This window comes from Hemitrygon akajei, chromosome 4, assembly GCF_048418815.1.
Source record: "Hemitrygon akajei chromosome 4, sHemAka1.3, whole genome shotgun sequence".
Classification (NCBI taxonomy): Eukaryota; Metazoa; Chordata; class Chondrichthyes; order Myliobatiformes; family Dasyatidae; genus Hemitrygon; species Hemitrygon akajei.
The window spans coordinates 152,026,818-152,042,655 of record NC_133127.1 but is presented as its reverse complement, the minus strand read 5'-3'; the positions used below and the strand labels follow the sequence as shown (position 1 = coordinate 152,042,655).

Genomic DNA, 15,838 nt, shown 5'->3' with positions numbered 1-15,838 from the left:
AAAGTTTTCTTTCTACACACTAGAAATATCAGTGAAGCAACGCCGTAAGTTCATGAGATAATCGATATGTTGAATTAAAAATGTTAACGCTGATTCTGTTAAAAGTAATGACGGTTGATAAGGTTTATGTTTTTGTTATTTAAAGAGTTGTGGATAGTTTGTGTTGAAATGTATTTAAAGCAGTCAATGGCGTAGGTAGATTCTGACTGTATGTTGCACTTTAATGTAATGTAGTTGTTGTAGTTTTACTTTTGCAAGTATTTACAATGTAAATGTGATATCAAGAAGGAAACAAATACTGTACATATTTTGTATTGTTTTATCAACAGTTTTCACCATACGTTAATGTGGAAGAGTGAACAGTAAACGGTTAATCTTACTGCGATCCTGTCTTCATTGACTACGGTTTACCTCGGTGTTTAGTTCAGAGTTCTTTTACACCTGAGCGAGAACACTACAATGTGCTTTACAAAAAGCTATTAACATATAATTATCATACATTTAGTCAGGAATCAGAATTTCAAACCCACCATCTTTGACAAAACCAGTTGGTTTCACACTACTACTTATAGTAATTAGTTATACTGGCATCTGGCGCTGGCGACTTGGTCTTTCTTTTTTGGCTTTAAAGTTGTTCCAGTACATAGGATCTTCTGGTGCCATTGTAATAGCTGATGAAATTAGATCCTCATAAGTCAGAAGTATGAATTTGGATAGGTCCCGATTATTCTCTTGTACCTAAAGAAGCAAGAGTATTAACATTAAAGGTATGCACAGAAATTATATGATAAACTTCTAATATTAGTTGGTAAGTTGCATAGTATAAGATTTTCCCACTCGTTTACAAAGGAGCTACATTTGCTCTGAATTGTTCAGCTGCACACGCATCAAGAGACCCTGTATGGAATGCACCAGCTGGGATAACACAGTAATTAATGAGCAAAAAAATGCAGAGAATGTGAGTTGTATTACCAGCCATCATCTTCCTTACAAAATACTAGTTACATTTAACAGAGCCCCATAATAGGAATTGCACATTGGATTTGTATTTTAAGCTCCTGGTGAAGGAACCCCCATTTATTAGATGATGCGTCCTTATCAATTAACTGTTGGATGCTACTTTTGGTAGAGACAATCCTTTCTTCACTTTCATAGTGATGAGAACTATTAAAATTTAAAAGAGCCATAACTAACCATGAAATTCAAAGTTTTATCATCACACAGCAGGTATGAGGGAATTTGAGGATAAAAAAGGTCTTATTCATTAATTTCTGCTTTATTTCATTTTCTAATTATCTGCTGACTCATTGCCTCATAGCATACTGCTTCACGTGACTGCAAAGTTATCAGTGGAGATATTCCTCACCATTCTCATCAGGATCGTTTCAGAGAGAGACCATTAAAATTTACAAAAATGTAGACTATTTTTAGATTTTTCCTCCTTTTTTGCATTCGCTTTCCACTTATAACAACAGCTCTTGCCAGTACATTCTCACAATGTACCCTCAAAATATAATGAAAATTTAGAGTTCACAACTACTGATTTCAGACAGCTAAGTTTTGTGAGATGTGCTTATATCCCATTCCATCCCCTTTTGGTAATAAAAGTTAAACAGAATCAGCAGCAGAATATACTTTGTTGCCTCAATTGCCAGCAAGCCTAATTCGCCATATAGAAAATCCTACAGAGAAGTCGAAATGTAGTGCTCATTGTTAACTCTGATGCTTCTGGTACATAAAATTACATACATTTGTTAAATTACTTACTACTTGTAAATGTGTCAATATTAGGCAACATAGACACAATAGCCAAATGGCCTGTTGCATTATTATTACCTGTGCAGGGCATTTGCCAAAGGAGTCTTCTTTGCCAAGTGCAACAGCAACATGATGACGATCATCCAGCATAGTTTCCTAGTTTAAAAAATACAGATCATGCTGTTTTACATAAGTGAGAAAAAGACATTAAAGTTAAAAGATTAATGTTGCTATTTTTCTGGACAAAAGGCATCTATCTCCTTGTAAGGTAGCCAATATAAGATCGCATTACATTTTTTATGTAACTACTCAAGCCTACAAATTGGACTGTTTGTGCCTGCTTTTATATGCAGATTGCAAGTTTTAACGTGGTGACCATCAATATATGTGATACTGATCTCTGCCTAACCAGTAGAAAACAAAACAAAAATGTACAACATTTGGTCTGTAGTTTTGTAACAAAGAATGGACCGTGCAGCATCAGCATTGAGACAGGAATTAAAGGAACCCAAACAGGATACTGAAACACAGCTGTCTACACCTGCCTGTCTTCATTTCTAATGTTCTACAAACTTATTTATAACACAACATTGTTGGGTCTTAAAGAACTTACTGGAATTTAGAAGATTGAGGGGGGATCTTATTGAAACGTATAAAATTCTAAAGGGATTGGACAGGCTAGATGCAGGAAGATTGTTTCCGATGTTGGGGAAGTCCAGAATGAGGGGTCACAGTTTAAGAATAAAGGGGAAGCCTTTTAGGACTGAGATGAGGAAAAACTTCTTCACACAGAGAGTGATGAATCTGTGGAATTCTCTGCCACAGGAAACAGTTGAGGCCGGTTCATTGGCTATATTTAAGAGGAAGTTAGATATGGCCCTTGTGGCTAAAGGGATCAGGGGGTATGGAGAGAAAGCAGGTACAGGGTTCTGAGTTGGATGATCAGCCATGATCATACTGAATGGTGGTGCAGGCTCGAAGGGCCGAATGGCCTACTCCTGCACCTATTTTCTATGTTTCTATGTGACTATGCCTAGCAGAGCCCCCTAATGCAGTCTCCACATTGTCATTAGCATAGGGCTCTGTGTGTCACTGATTTCAGAGATGAGGGTAAAGCAGTGCTTTTTACACTGCTCTTCTGACAATTCCTTCAGGCTGAGAATTGCTTTTCATGATTTGGAATGGCAAATCTGAGCCAGTTCACATTTTAATACAATGACCAAGGTGAAAATTGCCCTATTATATTTTTTAAACTTTTCCTAAATTTTTCATTAAAAAAAAACTTTTGGAGGGATTCTGATTGGGCACTCATGCTGAATCGGTTCCACGCAATGCTCTTCAAACCCATATTGTCTCCACCAGCTGTGCTACCCGCTTCCCCTCTAACAGCACCCAACTCAGAACAATTGCAGCGGGAGCTCTGAGGTGCCACAGAATGTTACTGTAATGGGGATGAGGGTGTAGCAAGCGATAGAATAGACAACAGGAAATTGTGATGTGTAGGCTTCTTTTACTTTGGGATACTGTGCTCGGTGGGAGGGGGATGCTTTAGTTGTTTAAAATCTACAGTAACAAGAGATGAAAGAACTGTGTGTAACATACCCAAGCTTGACTTAAGTACAAAGATAAATCGAGGACACAGTCTGGGGACAAGCTGGGGTTGGAATTTAGACAGGTTGTAAAGGGGGACTAATGTAAAAAACACAAGGATAACCCCCACTTTGGTTCAGAATAGAAATGCAGTGACTTATTCCAATGTTTATAGAGAAAACTCATACGTGAAGCACAAAGGTGGCATGCGGATGTAATTGGCTGAAATTGAATGCTAGCACTTAGTTTAATTGCTTGTGATTTGAACATCCCTAGAAGTGATGCAGTAGAGGTCACTTGGAGAAAGGAATATCTACGAAGGAATACTGAAGAAAAATGAGGTGACCTCAATGAAATACAGTGGATTCTGGTTAACTGAGCAATCGATTGATCAGGGCAGCCACTTATTTGGGACAAATTGTAAAGACCAAAAACTAAGCGAGAAAATAGCTAGGATTCCCTTTGTTTATTTGGGACACTATACCCTTTAATTCGGACAGGAGACTTCTGTTTGTATGGCCGTTAGACACTACACTGTGCTTAGAGCCAACAGGTTTTAAAATAGCATCGGTGGTGAGAAACAAACAGCAGGACAATTCAGAACTGTTTTCCTCACTGCAGTTTCAAGCATTCAGGCTTGGAGATGTCAGAAACCGCTAGGAGCAAAAGTGAAACAATTTCACTACTTAAACAAATTAGGAATGAGAAAGAATTTGAAAGTATCAACAATCATCTTAAATGTTACAATGAAAATGAAGATTTGGAGGATACAAAAGGATTATGTGAAGGCAGTCTATTATTTGCACTAGGGCAAAGAGACAATTTCAAATGAGGTTGGAGGCAACATCGAATGTATGACAACTCTGACGTTACTTCCAACAAAGCAAAACCCAATAGCATGAATGGCAGTGATGCTTCACTACCAGGTGAACTCAACGCCTTCTACACCCACTTTGAAAGGGAGAACATAACCACAGCTGTGAAGATCCCTGCTGCACCTAATGACCCTGTGATCTCTATCTTAGAGGCCAATGTTAGACTGTCTTTAAAGAGAGTGAACCCTTGCAAGGTAGAAGGTCCTGATGGAGTACCTGGTAAGGCTCTGAAAACCTGTGCCAACCAACTAGCAGGAGTATTCAAGGAGATTTTCAACCTCTCACTGCTATGGGCAGAAGTTCCCACTTGCTTCAAAAAGGCAACAATTATACCAGTGCCTAAGAAGAATAATGTGAGCTGCCTTAATGACTATCGCCCGGTGGCACTCACATTGACAGTGATGAAATGCTTTGAGAGGTTGGTTATGAAAAGAAGGTAAGACAGTGGCTATATTTCATTAGGAGTTTGAAGAGATTTGGCATGACAACAAATACACTCAAAAACTTCTTATAGATGTACCGTGGAGAGCATTCTGACAGGCTGCATCACTGTCTGGTATGGGGGGAGGGCTACTGCACAGGACCAAAAGAAGCTGCAGAGGGTTGTAAATCTAGTCAGCTCCATCTTGGGTACTAGCCTACAAAGTACTCAGGACATCTTCAGGGAGCGGTGTCCCAGAGAGGCAGCGTCCATTATTAAGAACCTCCAGTACTCAGGGCATGCCCTTTTCTCACTGTTACCATCAGGCAGGAGGTACAGAAGCCTGAAGGCACACACTCAGCGATTCAGCAACAGCTTCTTTCCTTCTGCAATCCAATTCCTAAATGGACATTGAACCCTTGGACACTACCTCACTTTTTTTTAATATAATCTAGTCAATGCACATATACTGTAATTGAATTACTTATTTATTACTTCCATTTTATTTATTATCACTTTTCTCTTCTATATTATGTATTGCATTGAACTGCTACTGCTGAGTTAACAAATTTCACATTACATGCCGGTGATAATAAACCTGATTCTGATAGGTGTCTACGTTTATTTTGTTCATTTACATCAAAAGTTAATAAGAACGAATGTAGGTTTATAGTATTCTGTATTTCATTTTGTTATGATACCAGCCCCCTCCTTTGTGAGAATTGCAAGAGCCCTAGTGAAAGAGGGGTCAATGACCCGAGAGAGAGAGCAAGAGAGAGAGAGAGACAGGCTGAATGGACACAGGAAATGGAAAGACAGCGACGTGCTGGATACCGCATTCCACTGGGACAAAAGCTGGCGACTGGCATTGTTCTCAGGAGACACCTGGGAACTGCAGACGTGCCAACTCGCAGGGACATTGTAAAGCCCTCGGGCAAAGTGGGCTGGTTGAGAGAGATTGCATCACCTGCAACCTGATTGACACCTGAGATCCCGTGAGGCAGTATAAAGAAGGGTCTGAAAGAGGACGACCCTCAGACGCACCAAGGAGACACCAAGAAGCACGATACCGCTTCCCGTGGGAACGGGAAGCCATTTTGAAATAAGCCACGTGCGTTAAATTCCGAATGCGGGGTTTGTGGCTGGAACCAACGGAAGATCGCTTTTAACTAACAACGGGGAAGATCGCTCCCCTGATTCCACGGATGTAAACGGCAAGTTTTTCCGTTTATCTCTCTCTCTCTCTCTCCAACACGTGAAACCAAAAGGGAAAAGCCTGCAGACTTCAGAGTGACTCTTTATATTTCCAATTGGACTCAGTATTATACCCTAGACAACGAAAGAGCTTATTTCTGAGTGATTATTAATGTACCTGCGTTTTAGATTGAGTAGTGACGCATGTTATCTGAATGTTTGTATTAACCTTAATTTTTGTGCCCCTTTATTAATAAAACTTTTGAAAATAGTACCATTGGACTTCAACTGACATATCTATCTTTGCTGGTAAGTGAAACCAGTTACGGGTTTCATAACAAGTGGGGTTCTCGTCTCGGGATTTGACACCAAAAAGGGGGAGGTCAGTCAATCGGGATTGTAAGTCAAAAAAAAAAAATAATTTGGATCTGGTACGCAGGTAGCCAGACAGAAAAACCAGCAAAGATGGACGTGTGTGAATTTATGAAAAACGCGACTGTGGCGGCGCTAGAGGTGAGCACCAAAGCAGACTTGTTAAATTTGGCGAAGGGGTTAGAGGTGGAAAACGAGCAGGATCACGCTGAGAGGCAAAGACAGCATGAAATTCGGATCAGAGAGTTAGCAGCAGCCGAGAGAGCGGCAGCGGGGAGAGAAAGAGAGAGGGAGGAGCTAAGGAGAGAGCGGTTTAATGTTAGTCGGGAGCTGAGAGTAGTACCTCCGTTCGAGAAGACGGATGTTGATAGTTATTTCTTGCTTTTTGAAAAGGTGGCAGTGAACCAGAAGTGGCCACAAGAGCAGTGGGTCGCGTTGTTACAAAGTGTGTTAGCAGGAGGGAGGACCCGCAGACCAGCGAGTGCGGTGGCCCCGCCCCTGGAGTACCAAAGCTTTCGCGCATGCGCGGTCACTCGCAGCCTGTCGGAAAAAGCGGCTGAGAAAGAGGACAGTTTAAATGAAGCCAGCGGTGATCTGGCCAAGATGTTTTTACCGACCATGTACCATGAGGGTTCCGAGGGTGGTAAAACAGAAAGCAGTAAAGTAAAAGGGGGTAAGGGAGAGGAAATAGCCCTGCCCTTAGTGAAGAGAAAGGTCCTAGAGGTAGGAACTAAAGTTGAGAAACGGATAAAGTTGTTAAAATGTCCAGAGTTGGACATGGTTAATCTGTCTGGTTTGGCAGAATTGTCTGAAGAAGTTCAGAGTTCTAATGGTGTTCTCGATGGTCCCGAGAGTGAAATGAGGGCAGTCTTAGAGAGGAAGGGTATCCTTGCTGTGGAGAAGTCAGCTGAAATGGCCGAGGAGGTTGTTTCAGCTCGCAGGGTTGCGCCTTCCCCAACGGGGGGCTGCCTAGAGAGTAACTGGAAGGATCGGGAGACGTTAGAATTTGAAAAAGTTACGGGTGTTGAAAGCCTGGAAGGGGCCAATGTCCCGTTTGGGTGTGTCCAAGATGGGGGCGCACGTGGTGCTGAACCTGGTAACAGAGCTCAGGGGAAGTCTGAGGTGTTTGATTCAGGGGGACGGGGCGGCCGTCTTTGTGGATCAGATAGGGTTGGTTCAGTAGGAAAAGGGTTAACCTTGGTAACCGTGGGAAGTGTGAGTTCCACGGTGTTTGTATTCGAGAGTGGGGCCAAGGTTAACGCCGAATTTAAGGGGGGAATGAGGATTGTTATTGAAGGAAACGGAAAGTCTGTAGTTCCCAAGTCGAAGGAAGAAATTTTAAACCTGGCAGATCGCTCACAGAGTGAGTCGGGAAATAGCGGGGCCCCCCACTCTATTGTTACGCCAGGGTGGGGTGTGAAGAGGTTGCATTCGAAATGCTACCTGAAAGAGGAGTTGGAATTAAAAACAAATAGCCTGAAGGGTCTTGACAGTTTGGGGCATGGTGTTGAAAAAATAGCCCCGATGAACGAGGCGGGCGGGAGTTCACCACGCCAAATTACTCAAAGTCCCAACGGGGGGACTCGTCAGAAAAGAGGTGACGGTTAATGGGGATGCCATTTTTTTTAAACAGCAAAGCAGGTTTTACGGGTTGCGCCAAAGCCTGTGAATAATAAAGACAGACCTTTGGAGACCTGCCGGCGAAGTAAACCGACCGAAACGATTAGTATTCGCATAAACTTTTGTAGATGCACCTAAGCTAAGATCACACCTCCGCAGTTTTGTGGCTGAAAACAATAAATAAATAGGTGGTTATTGAATTGAAGTCTGATGCTACAAGACTTTAAGATATTAAGATGTTAAGATATTAACTAAAGGGGCACTGTACTTGTTAACTGTTTAGATGCTGACTTGAATGTATAACTGTATTACTCTGTAGTGAAAAGAAAAGCTTCTGTATTGTATTAGATTCAAAATTTCTGTAAGACTGTACCACTCTGGGTTTTAACCGCTGGTAAAAACCTTTTTAAGAGGGGAGGTGTTATGATACCAGCCCCCTCCTTTGTGAGAATTGCAAGAGCCCTAGTGAAAGAGGGGTCAATGACCCGAGAGAGAGAGCAAGAGAGAGAGAGAGACAGGCTGAATGGACACAGGAAATGGAAAGACAGCGACGTGCTGGATACCGCATTCCACTGGGACAAAAGCTGGCGACTGGCATTGTTCTCAGGAGACACCTGGGAACTGCAGACGTGCCAACTCGCAGGGACATTGTAAAGCCCTCGGGCAAAGTGGGCTGGTTGAGAGAGATTGCATCACCTGCAACCTGATTGACACCTGAGATCCCGTGAGGCAGTATAAAGAAGGGTCTGAAAGAGGACGACCCTCAGACGCACCAAGGAGACACCAAGAAGCACGATACCGCTTCCCGTGGGAACGGGAAGCCATTTTGAAATAAGCCACGTGCGTCAAATTCCGAATGCGGGGTTTGTGGCTGGAACCAACGGAAGATCGCTTTTAACTAACAACGGGGAAGATCGCTCCCCTGATTCCACGGATGTAAACGGCAAGTTTTTCCGTTTATCTCTCTCTCTCTCTCTCCAACACGTGAAACCAAAAGGGAAAAGCCTGCAGACTTCAGAGTGACTCTTTATATTTCCAATTGGACTCAGTATTATACCCTAGACAACGAAAGAGCTTATTTCTGAGTGATTATTAATGTACCTGCGTTTTAGATTGAGTAGTGACGCATGTTATCTGAATGTTTGTATTAACCTTAATTTTTGTGCCCCTTTATTAATAAAACTTTTGAAAATAGTACCATTGGACTTCAACTGACATATCTATCTTTGCTGGTAAGTGAAACCAGTTACTGGTTTCATAACAATTTAAGTAGAGAATTTGTAACTCAGTTAAAGTGTATATTGTCTTTATTATACCTTTTTAACTATTTCCATGAAACTACGGTTAATTGCTGCTTAATTGAGCCAAAATGTATAGTCCTGATCATTTCCAATTTACAGGACAATATGGAAACTTTACAAATTAGGTTCTGTGAGGATACTTTACCTGGTGAGGATGTCGATATCCAGCCTTAGGATAAGGCATCACCTGACTTTAAGCAGATGAACAGGGATCTCTTTCATTACAAGGCTGTTAATCTTTTGAATTATTTATGACAGAAGATTTTGAATGGTGAATGACGAGAGGAAAAGTTTTGACTACAGCGGAAATTAAGGGTTATGGGGATTGGACGATAACACAAAGTTCACAGTAAATTTATTATCAAAGTACATGTGTCACCGTACACTACCCTGTGATTCATCTTCTTGCAGGCATTCACAGTAAATACTAAGAAACACAATGCAATCAATGAAAAACTGCACACAAGATGGCCGATCTATGTGCAAAAGACAAACTACAAAAACAGAAAAAATATTAAGTAAGTAAGGAATAAATATCAAAAACATGAGATAAATCCTTGAAGGCGAGCCCATAAGTTGTGGGAACATTACAGTGATGGTGTGAGGGAAGTTGAGTGAGATTATCCCCTCTGGTTCAAGAGCCTGATGATCGAGGGGTAATAACTGCTCCTGAACCTGGTGGTGTTGGTCCTGAGGCTCCTGTACCTTCATCCTGACGGCAGTAGTGAGCAGAGAGGATGGCCTGGATGGTGCTTTCCTGCAACAAGACACCTTGTAGATGTGCTCAATGGTAGGGAGGGCTTTTCCCATGATGGACTGGGTTGTGTCTACTACTTTTTGTAGGCTTTTCCATTCAAAAGCATTGGTGTTTCCATACCACACCGTGATGCAACCAGTCAGTATACTCTCCACTGTGTATCAATGTAGTTTGTCAAAGATCTAGATGACATGCCAAACCTTTGCAAACCTCAGAGAGTAGAGGCACTGTGGTGCTTTCTTTGTACTGGCACTTATATGCTGGACCCAGGCCAGATCCTCTGAAATAGGTAACACCAAACAATCTGAAGTTGCTGACCCTCTCCACCTCTGATCTGCTGATGAGGACTGGCTCATAGACCTCTAGTTTCCTGCTCCTTTACTCAATAATCAGTTCTTTGGTTTTGCTGACATTGATTCAGATTCAGATTATTGTCATTTAGAAACCACAAATGCAATGCAGTTAAAAAATGAGACAACGTTCCCCCAGAATGATATCACAAAAGCATATGACAAAACAGACTACACCAGAAAATCCACATAACGTTTGGCAATCCCCAATCCAGAGTTGGGAGAGGCTGCTGCGCATTAACATCGCGCCACCATCTAGCGCGTTCCCCGGAAAGGAGCTCCAAATCCACCAGACAAAAACAAGACCAAAAACTAAAGCTACAAGACCTGCACAAAACCACCTAATTACAACATATATTTACAACAGTGCAAACAATAGCATAATTGATAAAAAAAGACTATGGGCACAGTAAAAATAGTCCAAGATGCCAAAGGACCGCAAGTTCAAAAGAAATCACCCCAGTTTCCACAAGTCCCCAGGGTCCCGCCAGACTCGCCATCCCACGCCGGTGGCAGAAGGGAATACCCCCGCTATGGACTTCCACAACGCCGCCTGACTCAGCCTTGCAGACACAGCACACAATGGAAGCTCCGTCAAAACCAGCCTCGCAGACGCAGCACACATTGAAAGCGATCTGAGTCCGTCAAACTTCCAAGCCGACGACCATCCCCTCTGGCACTGCTTCTCCAAGCAACATCCTCCGCTGAGCGTATTAAGACAGCCCCGCCAACGGCCATCGGCAACGCGACCCCGAGGATTGGGGGCCTGTTCTTCCCAGCAGAGTCCCGGACCTCTCAGCAGCAGCAGCAACAAAGAAGGTCTTCTTGGAATTTCCCAATGTTTCTCATGCTTCCATGTCCGTTTTCAATCGATTATGATTGCGCACGGCATCCCATTTCACAAATAACAGATAATCAGTTCCGGAGTGGCTGCTGCAAGCTGCGTCGTGCTGCCATCTTGTATTTCTATTCATTGAGAGGTTGTAGTGGCACTATTCAGCCAGATTTTCAATCTCCATCCTATACTCTGGTTTCAGATGATGCTTCCAAATGCATGCAACAGTTTACTGGTAGTTGGAAAGGCAAGAAGTTTGCTTGGAAGATTACGAATAACACTTTTTCTGAAGAAAATTATGGTAAACTACCACTGCAAACAATGAAGCAAGCAAGCAGAGGCGAAGCTGATTGGAAGGATGAGCCGTGCTGGTGCATCACAAAGCCAAAGCACACCATGTTCAAGATGAGGTTGCAGATGGAGTTGGTATCACTGTTGGGAGTGGGCGATTTTAAGAGGAGTCGATGCGGAAGAGTTTCGATGCATGTTCGCCTAACCCAGTGTGAGGTTAGATTGCTCAATGCGTGAGACAATTTGGTGAAATCGACAATGGCTTTGGGCATCTTTATGGACCTGTACTTCAAACACAGCAATTCTACTGATGTTACAAGAGACTGCGGATGCTGTAATCTGAAGCCAAAAACACACTGCTGGGAAACTCAAAAGAGCAGGCAGCAAAAAGGATAGACAACCTTTTTGACTGGGACCCTGAATCAGGAGTCTAATCATCAAGCAATAGCAATGCTTTGAATGTCAAAATGATAGGTGATGACCACAAATGGTACTTGCTATATATCAGACTGTACTTAAACACTTAGGGTCTTGCTGCACGTAGGCATGCACTGCTTCATTTACCAAGGAGAAATCAATGGAACTGAACATTGCACAATTTTCAGCACTGATCTTATAAAAGGACAGGTCATTGATGAAACAGCTGATGATTGTGTGTGTGTGTTTTTGTTAAATAGTGATCTGCTTGAGGTCTGTCTTAAATCAATCGAGAGCTTTTCCCTCCCTGATGCCTACGGACTCGTTTTTCTAGAGACCTTGATGCCTGCCTTATTGGCAAAGAGTCATTCTCATCCTACCTCTGGAATTCTGCACTATCAATTCCTGAATATTTCATCAATATCAAACACTGATCATCTCTCAGTCCAGTTCAACCTGGAATGGCAACGTGCTGTCCTTGACCAATCGAACTTGCAGAGTGGTAAAGTCAGCTCAGTCATGAATCTTTCCAAACTAGTCTATTTTCTATCCTTGACTCCCTTTACTACATGGATAGCTCTGCATTTCAGCAATCCATGTTATTTAAGCCTCCCCTTCCTGTTATCCTCAAAAGCTTTCTAAACTAATAGCTCCTTTATACTTCTGCTTACTTTTTTGGACTTCTGTGATGAATCAATTTCTGCGTTAAAAGCATTATTGTTAATACACTAAAAATACCTTAAGTTTTGCATGTTGAATTAACCATTTTGCACATTTTGGAGAGATATGTGGATGTATTAAAGATCAAAGAATGGAACAAAAATCTACATTTCTCTAATCTTTAAAAACTGATGACATTTTCAGCTTTTTCTCTTAATAGGTGCCCTTGACTAGTATGTCAACACTGGCTTACATGACTCACAGCTGACTTATTAGCCTTAAAATTTTTTAAAATCTAATTTTTAAAAAACTATTGTTGCTATGCAATCAATGACCATGCTACTGAAAAATAATGCAATAAATGGTGGTTAAACATTTCCTTTTACAAGTTAACTGGGTCAGAAAAAGTCACAAACTTAGTTAGCTCCATCATGGGCACTTGCCTCTCCAGCATGGAAGACATCTTCTGAAGGCGATACCTCATAAAGGTGGCATCCATCATTAATACCCCCCACCAGCTCATCACCCAAGACATGTCCTCTTCTAATTGCTATCATCAAGGTGGTGGTACAGGAGACTGAAGACACACACTCAACATTTTAGGAACAGCTTCTTCCCCTCCGCCATCAGATTTCTGAATGGAAAGTAATCCCATGTACACTACCTCACTATGTTTTTTTTTACTCTTTTTGCACTAATATATACACATTTCTTATTGCAATACATTAAAAACTAAATTGCAATGTACTACTGCCACAAAACAAATTTCACAACATATGCCAGTAATATTAAACCTGATTCTGTGAGTGTTTGTACTTGAAAACAATGACAAATTACACATCCATACTACACCCAATTTCAGTCCTAAACACATCTCCCATGACAGCTTCCTTAACCCTTATTTTCTCAAACTTCAGAAACTATTATTCCATTGTTTTTCACTACCATGGTCTCCTCCAGCCACAGAAAATACCCCTTCATTCCCAATTATGGCTTCTTTTCTTTTCCTCCCTCTGTTCAGCTCAGCAATATTGTTCATAAGCATTCAGCCACCATGACAAAATACTCCTAAGACTTTTTTTTCTCTCTTCTTTAGACCCACATCTCTAACCACTCCTTTATTAATCTAGCTTGTATTTTTTCTTCTGTATGTATGTCTTTAACATGTACTTGGACAGTTTCTTGTGTTGAAAGTATTAAGTGCAATCTCTTTTTGCTGTAGCCAATACTTAAGTATCAAAAGAAAATCAAGCACAGTTACGTGTTTTGCACTGGAAGTCTGAGACAAACAGGTTTCAAGGGGATTTATTTAGTTTCTTTAGGGATTATGAATTTTAGTAATTTCTTGCATTCAGTGGAGGGGAAGGGTTCAATATTTAAAATAACAAACTGCACATCAAAAACTACTAATCATCAGCTAGCCCCCAACTTCCTACTTCAGCTAATGCCTGTTCCATGTGCCTCTGTGCAACAAACTGCTGCTATGACAATTCTATTCCTTGTTTTGAGCTAACCATTCCCTGACACTTGCATGGATTGAGTATACTTAGTCAAATTATTTGCATTGAGATTCAACTCAAATTATATGGTTGGATCGAACAACCATAACAATTGTTGATGTGCATGGTAATGATTCTGGAAAGTTACCTCTTTGCCCCATATGCAAAAGACATAGGAGCAGAATTAGGCTACTCAGCCCATTGAATCTGCTCCAGCATTCCATCATGGCTGATTTATTATCCCTCTCAACCCTGTTCTCCTGCCTTCTCCCTGTAACCTTTGATACCCTGACTAATCAAGAACTTATCAACCTCCACTTTAAATATACCCAATGACTTGCCTTCTGACGTCTCTGGAAATGAATTCTAAAAATTCACTACCCACTGGGTCATCTCCTCGTCTCTTTTCAAAATGAATGTCCCTCTATTCTGAGTTTGTCCGCTCTGGTCCTAGATTCATCCACTGTAGGAAACATCCTCTCCACATCCACTATAATTTGGCCTTTCAATATTCAATAGGTTTCAATGAGATCTGCTTCTAAACTCCAGCAACGACAATATCAAACGCTCTTCAAATGCCCACAGCAGTCCGTACTGAGTGCATTCAACGCAACACCTTCTGTCCTGTATTCATCACCCCTACATTTTGTCCCCATACTACACTTCCACTCATCCCACTGTCATTTTGCCCTCTCACCTGCATGTCCTTCCTCACAGCCTCACCACACACATTGACTTGTCTACCAATTACCCCATCCTCAGCTCGATCACTCTGGTTCCCAACTGCCCTGCCAAATTAGTTTAAGCCCCCACCCTAACAGCTCTAGCAGACTTGTCTCAAGAATATTGGCCCCCTTTAGGTTCAAGTGTAACCCATCCTTTTCGTACAGGGCATACTTTCCTCAAAAAACACCCCTTCAGGATCTCTTCCTTTTTCCTGCCTACATTGGTCGCACCCATATGTACCACAATTGTTCATCCTCCCCCTTTAGAATGCTGTGGACCTGATTGGAAACATCCCTGACCCTGGTACCTGGGAGGCAACATTATTTCAGGGCATCTCTTTCATGCCCATAGATGCTCCTCCAACAATGAAATCTCCTATCACTACTGCCTCTTCTCCTCCCTTCTCTTCTGAGCCACAGAGCTACATTCAATGCCAGAGACCCGGTCACTGTGGCTTTCCCCTCAACAGTATCCAAAGCAGTAAACTTATTATTGAAAGGAAGGGCCACAGGGGTACAATGGCTGCCTATTCCCTTCCCCCCTCCTGACAGCACCCAGGTACCCATCTCCTGCAGCTTAGGGCTGACAATCTCCCTGTAGCTTCCATCTATCTTCTTGCAATGATTGCAGTCCACCAAAAAGTTCCAAAAGGGTCTGAGCTCTTATTAAACTTCCCAATGGCTCCACGTAACAAGTGACTACTCGTGGATATCTGGAAATTCAGCTGTTTTGTCCGTGTCGACCATGACTTTATCCAGGTAGGCGGCTTCTTGTCCTGCCAGAACCCGCAATGAGCAGTGATGAAGTTAATGACATCTCAGAGCAACACTGATGACACTTCTACCACAGCTAATGACTGAGAGTACAGTGATAGAAAAACAAGTGGACAGATTAGTCTTGCTTTTATTGGGCAATTTTCCATATTGCTGGGCAAATGTGAAAACTGTAGCTACACTGGGTCAACAAACACACTGCTCTTTTTGTGTAGGTGTTTCCAAAATTACACAGCGTAAGCACCAGACGCCACTGGATTCTTGATTGAAATCCCCCAAACATAAAAATTCTTAAGAGGAGGATTATGGAGATCATTGTTGAAACACAAATAGGATTCATAGCATTACATGTTGGGATTATGAAAGTTAAGTATGGAGGAGTTATTGAATTTTTACTAG

The 15,838-nt window shown here is 41.9% G+C and overlaps 1 protein-coding gene across 1 annotated transcript in view; it reads right to left on the bottom strand.

Annotated features, from left to right (window-relative positions):
- Positions 1 to 305: 305 nt before the first annotated feature.
- aasdhppt (aminoadipate-semialdehyde dehydrogenase-phosphopantetheinyl transferase) overlaps positions 306 to 15,838 on the bottom strand; it is a 54,812-nt gene continuing 39,279 nt past the window's right edge. Inside the window, exons 5-6 of the mRNA XM_073043627.1 lie at positions 1,837 to 1,914; positions 306 to 738 (exon numbers count right to left, since the gene is read on the bottom strand). Of these exons, the coding sequence (XP_072899728.1) occupies positions 580 to 738; positions 1,837 to 1,914 (237 nt within the window). The 3' untranslated portion in view covers positions 306 to 579. The remainder of the gene's footprint in view (positions 739 to 1,836; positions 1,915 to 15,838) is intronic.